The sequence below is a fragment of the Carassius gibelio genome, chromosome B20, assembly GCF_023724105.1.
Source record: "Carassius gibelio isolate Cgi1373 ecotype wild population from Czech Republic chromosome B20, carGib1.2-hapl.c, whole genome shotgun sequence".
Lineage (NCBI taxonomy): Eukaryota > Metazoa > Chordata > Actinopteri > Cypriniformes > Cyprinidae > Carassius > Carassius gibelio.
Genome location: NC_068415.1, coordinates 2,381,203 through 2,394,199, shown reverse-complemented (window position 1 = coordinate 2,394,199; position 12,997 = coordinate 2,381,203). Strand labels below are relative to the sequence as shown.

At 35.9% G+C, this 12,997-nt stretch overlaps 1 protein-coding gene across 4 annotated transcripts in view; it reads left to right on the top strand.

The window, feature by feature from the left end:
* The first annotated feature begins 3,357 nt into the window (after positions 1-3,357).
* Positions 3,358-12,997, top strand: part of LOC127983414 (gephyrin-like) — a 72,338-nt gene continuing 62,698 nt past the window's right edge. For all 4 annotated transcript variants that reach the window (XM_052585594.1, XM_052585593.1, XM_052585592.1 and 1 more), the window contains exon 1: positions 3,358-3,501. In XM_052585594.1, coding sequence (XP_052441554.1) covers positions 3,438-3,501 — 64 coding nt within the window. In that variant the 5' untranslated portion in view covers positions 3,358-3,437. The remainder of the gene's footprint in view (positions 3,502-12,997) is intronic.

Sequence of the window (12,997 nt, the reverse complement as noted above, 5' to 3'; positions counted from 1 at the left end):
ACCACCTGGATCGAGTTTAGCGCTCTGTTGATGTTCATCAAAGTCTCATCAGTCTCCTTTGCATAACTTATATTTCATATTGCAAATATTTACTTATTATTAGATATACCATCTTTTGACGTTTCATTTGAACCATGCAATGTCTATGTTAAGGCAATTCAAATATTTGAACTTTAAAGCATTCTAAACTGATTTTTAAATGCCACAAAACCATACAGTTCAAAGTTTCAATTAGTGATTAAGTATTAGCCTACTATTTGGTCGTGCTTAGACCTACATTTAGTCAAAAACATGCTTTTGAACGTCTTTCATTCAATAAATTGTTCAAAGGTAATTAGGCCCCTGCTCAACTGAGTTTAGCGCTAGGGACTAGGCCTAATAAAAACAGAGAGTTTGTGTAACTGTTTATGTCCATCAAATCACAATTGGGTAGAAACAGAGAAGAATAGTCCATCTTTTTGTAAGCAAATGATTGGGTCTGTCATAACCAATTCAGCTCAGTGTATTAAATCTAGAGCCCACTGCTGGTAATACTTAACAATACAGGAACTCCACAGTGTCCCAATGATGTTCAGTCAAAACCGATTTGAAGAGAGAAATACAAGTGTTTTTGTCGACTGAAATTTATGTGTGCGCGTGCGTGTGAGTGTGCGCGTGCGCGCGAGCTTGTAATGTTTCACGTCGCAAAACTACTTTGCGTGGACAGATTATGCGCCAAACTGGATTATAATGAAGAGCCAAAGGTTTTGTGACTGGGATGTTGCTGTTTCATTAAGTCTGTGGTAAATCCATGATTTTGACAGCGAAATATAGGGTTTCTGATATTTTTCCCCCTTTAGGAGATCAAAACTGAAAGCATTAGATTTGATTAAGAATATTCAGACAAATATCAGAACACTGAGATTCATGCTTACTACTTTTAATCCATTTTTACATACATTTTTAGATTGATTCTGACATTTAGCATCATACATATAAAAGTGTAGAATTATTATATAAAATTATTTAAATCATAATAACTCTTCGTTAATTTATTTGATCAAAAATACAGGAAAACAATAATAATGATATTATTACAATTAAAAATAATTGTTTTATATTTGAATATGTAATATTCCTGTGATCAAAGCTGATTTTTCATCATCATTACTCCAGTCTTCAGTGTCACATGATCCTTTACAAATCATTCTAATTTGCTGATTTGCTGCTTATACTTGCTTGCTTTATTTGTGTATTTATTTATTTATCCATTTGTGCTGCATATTATAATTGTGTAAACTGTGATACACTTATGAGTAAGCAAGCATGTGAATCAGTAAGATTTCAAATGAATTCTGTTATTTTGAACTTTCTATTCATTGAAGAATCCTGAAAAACAAAATGTGTCATGGTTCCCACAAAAATACAAAGCAGCACAACATTTTTCGACATTGATGAACATTTACACAGTTTATGCATGGTCAGTCATTTAGGAGATTCTGTAAATTCTTGCATTTGTGCAAGTTCTCCATAAAATTGTCAGCATCTTAGATGTAGCCTTCAGTCTGTATGCCTGATGTACTTGATTTTCTTTATGATCAGACAGAAGTGTTATGCAACAGAAGGTTCAGAGATGCAGAGCTGAAATAATGAGGCTGGTGCTCGTATGCTCACTTTGAACACTCAAAATACATGCTACCTATGAACAACTCTGGAAAAAAATATCCCACAGACCATTTACAACACCTTAGAAATATCAATGCAATAGCTTAGAAAACACATCACAATACCTGTTCCCTCACAGATTCACAGTTGCATTGATACCGATCTTTCTCTTTATGCTTTCCCAACACAAATGTGCTCATGAATAATGAATCTTGACATAGGAGGAAAAGACTTGCTGTTTTTTTTTTCATGAGCATAAACAAGAAGAATCTCACACCGCAGAAGCATGATGTGGCGCTATAAATAGAAACGTGGCTTCTGCTTCAGGCTGTGATTGTATTTGCACAGGTCAGGGCTGCTATCATCTGCAGAAGGAAGGTTGAAAACTGGAGACTTCCTGTGTTTCAAAGCTAATAAATCAAAAATGCCAGACATAAGAAAGGTTGTGACCCAAGCGGTGATTGGCACGTCATTGTTCTGTGATGTTCTGTGAGTCCAGGAAAGGAATCGATGGAGCTCTTCGTAAGTTGATGTAGAAAAGCCCACACATGCATTACTAGCGTGGCATTCAGCCAGACTACAGGTGTGTGTGTGTGTGTGTGTGTGTGTGTGTGTGTGTGTGTGTGTGCAGCCCCTGCATTATGATCCACTGATGCCATCCACATGACAGCCAGTGATTCATATATTTTGTAATGGACATGAGTTTCTTAATATCGCTGAGATCATTAAAACAGTCCTTGTCTGTTTTAAAGAGGACATCATGGGGTTCTATGAGATGCCAAATGTTCTGAGTAAATAAAATTGATTAGAACCTTAACTGATACCTGTGGGTGGGGAAATTGGTTTAAAAATTGCTAAGATTAGAGCTGTTAGACAATAATTGTATTGTAGAGTCACCTTTTTTTTTTTTGGTTATTTCAAAAGTATAAAGACTAGTCAGCATCAAAGATTTACTTGTTGTTGTTGTTGTTGTTGTTGTTGTGTTTTTTTTTTTTTTTTTACAAATATCTGGGTGATCAGGTTCCAAGAGCCAGTAATAGACAAACAACACAAACAAGCTCAGGCGTTTTTATAAAGAGAGAAGAAACTAAGATATTCTGTTAATCTGATACTAATATTTATTATAGAATGAGTTATATGATCATTATTGTACGAGTTAAGTCTGGAATAAGAGGAATTCAAGTTTGGTTTGGTTTTATGAAGTAATAATGTAATATAATATAAAACATATTTGAAAGAGTATACATTTTTTTTATTAAATAATAATAATAAAATATAATATAATTATTTTGTAAAACAATTATATTGTGAAATATTATTACAGTTTAAAACAACTGTTTTCTATTTGAAATATATTAAATATTTAATCCTCTGGTGCACAGCTTAAGTGTCACATGATCCCTCAGAAATATGCTGATTTACTGCTCAATAAACTTGAAAACAAACAAATATTCTAAAGGTTTTCTTTAAAACAGTTGTACTGCTTCACATTTTTGCAGAAAACATTTTATTTTTCAGGATTCGCTGATGAAGAAAAGGTTCAAAAGAAACTGATTATGTAAATTCTTTATTTATTTATTTTTACATAATTAAAATTCTATAATTGTGTAAACCAACAGTTTCAAGACATTTGTTTGTTCGCTGATTTCCCAGTGAGATATTATGAGCGCTGAATCTTCGCTCTGCTGCTCTCGCCTGCGCGCTTCTCTCATTCCCCTCCAGAGTTCGATGCGCTCGGCTCTCGACTCTCGGCTCTGCCTGGAGTTCTCAGTGCGGCGACAGCGGTGCTGAATATGGCGACAGACGGGATGATTTTAACAAACCACGACCACCAAATCCGGGTCGGCGTCTTGACAGGTAAAGGCCCGAATCCTTCAAGTCACCCTGGGGTTTATATTGAGGGAAAGTGGCCGCGTATTTCCAGCTGTTTTCCAGCGGTGCCTCTCCTCCCCAAGTGTGTGTGTGTGTGTGTGTGTGTGTGTGTGTGTGTGCGTGTGTGTGCATGCGTGCATGTGTGTGTGTGTGTGTTTCTCTGTTGGACAGCGGTGATTTTAAGCCTTTTCACTCTTTGCCATGGATTAATTTACCTGCCAAACCTCCTGCACGAAAAAAACAGCCAGCTTCTGGTTGATGTGTATCTGTTATATTATAATTAATTTTCATAGGAGGATATAGCTTTATCTGCGGAATTATTGTGTGTGTGTGTGAGTGTGTGTTGCACCTTTAAAAATAGCTCAACGTTCACGCTACACCGTTCCATGAGCAAATTTAATTCAGTGAATGTTGTATTATTTGTGAAGTACCCGGCCATTTAGACATTGGTGAAAGAGATGTGATTTACTGTCAGAGACAGTGGATGCAGTGGGCTGATATTAGTGAGGATGGCTGTGAATCGTGGGCAGAATGCTGGTTTCCTCTCTGCATGACAGTCTTGTTAATGCAAACATGCCTTCGTCGGTCATTTCCATTCGTGCTTCAAGTTTTTTCAGTGGTTTGGTTTAGAACGAATTAATTGTTTGAGGAAAGACTGTATAATATGCTATTTAATTCCCTTGCTCGGTCAAAAATGGTATGAAATCAAATGCAGACCCGACTTACTGAACGATGGTATTTTGTGTTTGACATCTTCTAAATTGGCAGGATAATACAGCTTTAGGCAGAGGGAAAAAAAACCCAGAGGCCACGGATTTTCGTGTGATGTGATTGGAGATAACCCTCTCATGGAAATCCGCTGGTGAAGGTGGTAATGTGCAAAAATGGGGGGAGAGAGAGAGAGAGAGAGAGAGAGAGAGAGAGGAGCTCCATCCAGCTCTGAGGGAAACCCCGCTTCACCTCCCCCCCTCCTCACTGCTGTAGAGCGGGGAAACCAGCAGCAGTGGCGGCGCTGTCCATGGTGCTGAATTACAACGGTCGCTCGATGAGCGCTGTCCGCGGTGCTGAATTGCTGCGGCGGCTCATGAGCGCTGTCCGTGGTGCTGAAACGTTGCGATCGCTCCGTGAGCGCTGTCCTCGATTGCGTCTAGTGCTATATATTGTGCTGAAATATAAGCGACTGTCGCTTCTCACTGGGTATTTCCGTATATGTTCTTCTCCGTCATTTATCTGATGGTTTTTGTTAGGGCAGGAGACATTAAAGGATGACACATTCCCCCAGTATTTAGATCAACTATATAGGTTTGTTTCTTATATTATTGGATTTGGCCCCCAATTTGATTACAGACTTGCTTACATCTCTACATTTATGACAGGGGATGTCCCATGGAAGTAACCTGAGGATATGTATATTCTGCTCAGTTGCACAATGCATCAAACCTGGTTGGGCTTGAACCTACAACCTATTGGTTAACCATGCAACCTACTTTTTTATTATTATTTAAAATATGAAACTTTTTTTACAAGAGGAAATGTACAGGGTATTTATAAGGGCTACTGGGGTATTTGTTTTGCATGTTATGCTCTGTCATTTATTAGACTCTTTATTTCAGCAAAACCGGGCATCGAACAGGAAATTTCCCAAAGTTTTGAGATTAGTGGCTTTTTTCAGTAGCTGATTGCTAAAATGATTGCATTCATACATTAATTTGTGTTTTATATGAAGTAACTATTTGCAAGGGCAGTCCCCATTAAGTAAACAGAGGTTACATTCTCAATAGCGGAATAGATTATACCTTGGAGGGTTTGAACAAACAAGCATTTGGTATATAATATTAGATTTTTCTAGGTAAACAGGGCTGCTGTTGTATTGACCTGCATTGTTCAGAACTATCTAATTTATCAGATACTTTTATCAGAACACTTATTACAGGTTCGGTCACTATGGGTAAATGTGAGGTAAAGAGTCTCGCACAAGAGTACAATAGTGATAGTTCATTGATCACTTCTTTTGGGGCTTGGACATACAGCCTTTTGGTTACAAATCCAGATGACTAACTTCTGGTTTGAAGGGCAAACAGTGATACTGGGGTGTTTCCTTGCATTGTTCTGTAGTGCTAAGCCCTTTATTAGATGCTTTTATCAGTTCATTTTTCTAGAATCGTCCCCCTTGAGTAACCTCAGGTTAAAGTATCCTGCTCAGTGGCACAGTGGTGATAGTTCATGACTTGCTCCTTTCACCACTAGGCTATAGCACCACTGGTGTATTGGCCTGCATTGTTTTGTCATATGCTCTAATGTGATTACCGCATCAAAATCAATATCCAACACCTTAAAAACCTCTAATGAATTTCACCACATATTGCCAGTAAAGCAAAAACAAGCCAGCAGACACATGCATGAACATGCATTGGTCACGCTTGTCATGCATCAGATTACTTTTGCGACCCCCTCTATTCAGATATGACATTTGAACAGGAAGATTGCCAATATTTGTCTTGGTAACAAATCTACCATTTCCACTTCTACCAGTTACCCTCTCTCTCTTTCTCTGTATCACCAAAGGACTGTGTGTTGAGGGAAATTAAGACAGGAAGGTAAAAAGAAAGAGGAGAGAGATATCACAGTCTGTGTGTGTCATCTGACCTTTAAGAAATCTCTCTCTCCTTGCTGTTGCTCTTCCCTGTGTGCAGCTGTGGGATTTCACGATGCTGAAAGTGATTTCCTTCCAGATCTCTATCTTGCCAGTCACCTCTGAGACTCTCACTTACGGGCCATTGAAGTATCTTTATTACCAACAATGGAAAGATAAATGTGTTCAGTGATCAGGGATGATAGTGTTGACCTTTGACATCAGTGTTGTTACTTCAATCTTGTGTGCCTGTGCTTGACTAATCATCCAATGACGGAGGGCCCCATCCACATCTGCTCAATCTTCCCCAATGACAGTAGGGTCATGTGACCAGAACTGTCCCCATCTCTGGGGTTGAGAGGAGCTTTGGTTGGCATAGCAACACTGTGGCGGTTTTAGGAACACGACAAGCATACAGCAACTCCAAGATGTTGGGTAGGAAAAAGTGTGACACCTGGAAACAATATAGAGATGTTGTTAGAGCCATTCAACATTCATTCTCTTGGATTGCCTATATTTTTTGAGGGCATTGAGAAAGAATTTCACTCATGTGAATGAGTGTCTGTTGAGTGTTTTTAAGGACTATACCATTGGTATTGGTGCATATTATTAAACTCATTTTATCCAGTGTTAAGTATTGTTTATATATTATTATTATTATGCAGTATTAATCTTTTAAATTAGCTTCTAGTTTTGTGTTTTCAGTCTTCATTTTAATTTAAGTTTTAGTGATTTTGTTACTTGATTTGGCACTTTTATTTATTTCTGTATTTTATTCAAGGAGAAGTCGTGGCCTAATGGTTAGAGAGCCGGACTCGCAATCGAAGGGTTGTGAGTTCGAGTCTCAGCCGGCAGGAATTGTTTCCTTGGGTGTCCACTAGTGTTCTCACTTCCCCATAGGCACCCCACTGCAGGCACTACATTTCCCACAAAGCATTGTCCCTTCATCACGGTTAATTGCACACCTGTTAATTGCACTCAGCTGTCTCCACTTTCATCATCTTCACCTATCTATATAAACCGGTCTGTTTTCTATCTCTGTTATGGAGTCCTTGTTTTCTGTCACCCAGTTTTCTTATGGTCCCTTGTGTTTTCTTATTGCTTGTTTCTGGACTGATTTTGTGTTATGACCTCTTGCCTGTTTTTGGATTATGATTTTTGTATTACCCTATTAAAACAATGCTTTTGCATCTCCCTTTTCCGGTGTGGATTCGTCACAATATTGTACTACTAACTTCATTTTTATTATTTTTTTTAATTCAATTTAATTCAGTTCAGTAATTAGTTTCCAAGGCAATATTCCAAGGCAATATAATTATCTTTATTTAAATTGACACAAGTTTTATTTATTTATTTATATATATATATATATATATATATATATATATATATATATATATATATATATATATATATATATATATATAGTTTTTCAGTTAAAACACTGGTTCCATGTAGGGTTTGATTTGTTGTAATCATGTAACACATGAAAAAGTAATCTACTTGAGCCAAATGGAAATTAGCATGTCATTGGTTAAGCGATTTGTCATGCTGCAATTAAAGATCACATGATTAACAGATCCAACCGAAAGGGTTCCAGTTTCTTCATATGTGTAGTTTAGGTTCATATTTCAGTAGCTATTGGGTTTTGAAATATTTAGTTCCACCCCCTTTTAGCACTGTGTCTCCAAATGTCTTCTTTTTTAGCATCCTCACCTTGGTGAGTACTGGCCTAAAAATAAACCCGATCTGACCTTGGAAGGACCGCCATCTTCCTGTCACTTCTACAAAACATGAGTTACTATTAAGGGGACCAAGGAAAGTAGTTCAGCTCAGAAAACCTTTTAACTGATCAGTGATTCACACTGGTTTTGTATATAAATGCTCATTGCAGTGTGTGTTTTTTTTTTGTTTTTGTTTTTTTTTGATGGTACTCATATTTGCTTGATTTTGTCTTCTTTTCCAATCATTAATGGCATTTCATTAGTCAAGCATAATAAAGAATACATTTGAATTGAGGTAGCAAACAGGATGAAGAATTGCAATATGAATTTGAATTTAAGGAAGTAGAATTATAATAGATTTAAATTAATTTTAATGTAGTTTTCAGGGTTGTTCTAGTATCATCAAGATACCATTGTAGTGTTGTATTCATATTTAAAATTTTTCATATTTTACATTTTCATTTTGAATGGAAATTTTGTTGTGTGCATGTTATGGCTGGGCAATATATAAAATATATATATCTTGATATTGTCATAATTTGTACGATATTCAACATATATCTCTGTTTGCATTTAAATAATAAAAAAACTCTTGACTATCACTGCTTTTTATTAAATGAACACATGTATAATGTAACTCAAGTAGTGCTAAACAAGTACAAAAAGTGCATTCTGTCAACCTTTTTTAGTGCATGAAATTCACAGTTTACACTGTGCATCTGGGGGAACTATAAACTGGGATATGTATTTCTAGGAACATGTCTTACTTGGCCAAAACAGTGATTGAGTTTACATTTTGAGTTTGAGTTTGCATTTATATATTGCATTTATATAACTACCACAAATCGAAAACAATACAGTCAAGATCTCATGACAGAACACAGACCGGCTGAATCATGCTTTAATTTAGATTCATTTAGAACAAACTTTGTTTATATGTTTTTCAGATCATCTGCATCAAGGTTTTTATTAATTATTTTAAACTTATAAATTAAGTGTACTTTTTTTATATATTTTATTTTAATTAATGTTTAATGTCAAGATAAGGAACTGTTTTTTTATTAGTTTTTAATTTAGTTTTATTTAACTATAATAAACCTGGCAAATTTTAGCGGTTTAACTCTACGAGCTTTGAATGTCATCCTGCTAAAAGCCTTTTTTGAAAGATTTGAACAAAGTTTATAAAGCCTTGAAGTTTTATGGTTTATACACTGGATTTATGGAGGGATAGATGGCGCCTATAGAAATTTGTACTTAGTTCATATATTTCACTGTATTTAATAACTTAACTCTTGTGTATCAAGGTCAAAGAACAAGTAATTTCTCAGAATTAATCACTCACATTAAAATTCTTTGAATTGCAGTTCAGTAACATCCATTCCAATTGTACACCCATAAATGGAAAATGAAAATTTTCTTTAATTCAAAAATTTTCAAATCTCTGTAAAGCAATTGGATTTATAAGGGTGTAACTTTCACCCGTCAGACGCTAAACTGGGTGATAAATCATTGTGACAGTGACAGAGCACTTCTGCTTTCATTTGACACAGCGCTGTCATTATAGTAATTACATAAAATGCATTACTTTTAACTTGTCACGCTGTTTGTACGCCTCATTAGTAAAGTGCAGCGTATTGTTGTCTAATTGGTGTTTTCTGTTAAAGCTCAACTAAAACTCTCTGTGTGTGAAAATTGACCTGGCAGTGATCAGAGATTGTGAGCCAGACGTTTCGACGGCAATGCAGTGGTCAGTGCTATTGACACTTGGAAATGAGAAGCTTTGTCTTCACCCCAGTGTCTCTCGTAAAGGTTTTTATTTTTTTTACAGCTGTGATTTTACACACGCGTATCTCCTTTCTGCATGTCACTGAGCTGGATTCTGTCTAGACTTCTGTCCTTCCACAGCAGGACCATTGAAATGCAGTCACTGAACTGAACTGCCGCAGACAGCACACAACTCTCTCTATCTTCCTCTCTTTCTTTCTCTCTTTCTCTCTCTTGCTTCTTAGCTCTAGCAAATCTGGATAGCACAGGATTGTGTGGGCGGCATTCCAATCTCACATGTGTATCAAAGAGACATGCATCGACCACATTTACACAAGCTGCTAAATTTAGACGCCTGACAAAGTCATAAATAGTTATAAGATACAGTCCCCACTGGTTATTTAGCATGAGCAATTGAATGTGTGTGTTTTAACTCTTCTCCTTCCAGGTCTTCTTCCGATCTGAGCTCAGTTATTCTGTTAGGTATTTTGAGTTAGTCTCCTGAATGTAAATGCTAGGTGACTAATGAGTCTATTTTAAATGAATTATTACAATGATCCCATTTATGGATTAAAAATGGCAGCATGCCTGATTGCAGGTGCTATTTTTAATCAATACATGTGAATAGCATAACAGCATCCAGATCTTTTCGTTTAATGGATTTGAATGCTTGACACTTTCACGTGATGTCTATTCATAAACTAATGGGTGTGTGTGCATTTTTAGCTGATACATAGATAGATGGATGGATGGATGGATAAATGGATAAAATGACACATAAAACAATAAATGGAGAAAACAATGGATTATAGAGTCAAAACCGGTGCGCATATACTTGCAAAAGGATAGAAGTAATGCAAAACAAAATAAAGTTTTGAAAAAGAAAATTAAAGTACTTCTTGCAAACCAAAATAAAGAATTGCAAAATATAAATGAAACCGAGCAAAAGCAATGATTTGCAATACATATTTTCAATGGCCAAAATTCAATCTATTTGCCTCGTTGCTTTTATAGTTGCTTTCATTTTCCTTTGCAAATCTTTAATTTCTTCACTTAAATTTTTTGCAAGTATATGTGGCCCTATTTTCACTCAATAGTGGATGAATGGATAAAGTAATGGATGGATGGATGAATAAAACAATGGATCGGTGGGTGGACAAATAAAACGATGGATGGATGTTAAAACGATGGATGGATAAAGCTATGGATGAAGAATGGATGAATGTAAAAACAATGGATGGGTGAATGGATAGATAAAACGATGGATGGATGGATGGATGAATAAAACAATGGATGGATGGATAAAATGATGGATGGATGGATGGATGGATAACTGGATAAAATGATGGATGGATGGATGGATGTGTGGATAGCTGCAGTTTCAGGCCATCTGGACAAAATACATCTTTACGCTTTAGTGCTTCATTTAAACACGTGTGTGTGTGTGTGTGTGTGTGTGTGTGTGTGTGTGTGTGTGTGTGTGTGTGTGTGTGATATTGCAAAAGGGGTTAATACATCTAAAAAATGAAAAACTTTTTGAACTTACCTCAAATCCTCCACCATAATTTTACAGATAAACACACAAATGAATGTGCTCCAAATACTCTGACATACTGACCTTTCAAATGGATTTGGGATTTAATTCATCTTTTCACACACAGGAAATTGTTGTGTTTGAGAATTGAGTCTAGATGTATTGCAGAATAAAGCTTTCTGCAATGTTAAAGTCAACATGAAATCAACAGTGAACCTATTTACTTAATACCTGTTCCTGTTCTTCTTTTTTTAACGATTTATTGCAGTGCATGTTATTGTAAAAAGATGTCTGTCCACTCCAAACACATTCTGATCAATTCCTGATGGATAATTTCAAGTCTTGAGCTGTTTTGTTGTTGTTTCACTTAAAAAAATAGTAAAGTAAAATGGGTTAAGAGTGTTTGGTGTTGACTTTAAACATGTGGCGGAGAGGTTTTATCTGCGCTGGACTCATTATGAGCCGCTGTAACACACACTTGATTGCCAGTAAAAAGGAATTGCTGTCAAGGGGATGGTGAACATGAGTTTGTGTGTGTTAAGATTAATAGATCGTGACATTACATGTCATGATACTTTGTAAGAGAGTTGTTTCTGTGTGTAGCCATGCTGGAAATTTGTTTTAAGCTTGACATGCCCATGAAAAAAGGATTTGGACACAAATCACACTTACAAATGTCTGAATATCATTGCAGTACAGAAAAAAAACACTTTTTAAAAACAGTTTACATTTTAGTAATTTAGCTATGTGCTTGCTTTATTCATTTATTTATTTTTAATATCCGTTTCACTTATAATATTTTAGCTCATTTAGAGATGGCTGCCAAGGCAACATTTATAATTCATCTAATATTTTATTTATTTTATTGTATTTTATTTAGTGCAGCCAATTTGAGTCTTGAGTTAATGTCAGTGTGTAAAGTGCGTGTTTGTTTACACAGCCGTGTGTGTGTGTGTGTGTGTGTGTGTGTTCTGATGAGTCACCACATGCTTCATTGCCATCCATTGAGCGCTTCTCTTTAATTAAGGAAGTGGGGATTAATGAAGTCGTCAGTGACCTGCCCACTCACAAACTCTCGTTCTCCCACATGGTTTTCACCACATCACGATTTGTAAAGTTGTGGGAGAAACAGCATTCGTATCCACAGCTATATCTGCCAGAGCAGTGAGGATGCCTTTATTTCAGTGTTATTTTAGTAGTGTTTATACACTATTATGGTATTATTCACATTTTTATTAACTTACCTTTACTTTTACATTTTCACTTTTCATTTACATTTTATTGACTTTTTATGTGCTTTTATAATTGTATGTGTATTGATATTTAACTTTATTTTAATTTCAGTTTTAGTTTTAGTAATTGCTAAACTTTAGCTTATTTTTTCTCAGTTAGTTGAAAAAGCAACATTTATAATTTTATAATTTTATAGATAGAATGATAGATCAATACAACGATAGATAGATCTAAAATGGATGGATGGATGGATGGATGAATGGATGGAAGAATAAAATGATGGATGGATAACTAAAAGGAAAGATAAAAGGATGGATGGATGCGCAGTTATATAAAATGATGAATCGATGGATAAAATTATAAATTGCTAATATGACAAATAAGATGGATGGATGAAATTATAGGTTACTAAAATGACCAATAAAATAATGGATGGATGAATAACTGGATAGATAGAAAGATAGTAAGGAGCTTCTCCTTAAACACAGCAGATGTGTTTGATTCTTGTTGACTGACGTGGGAAAGAGTAAATTAGGTTTTGGAGGCTTCAATCCTCTTCCCTGCCTAAATTTAACCTCTTTCTCTGATGGCTCG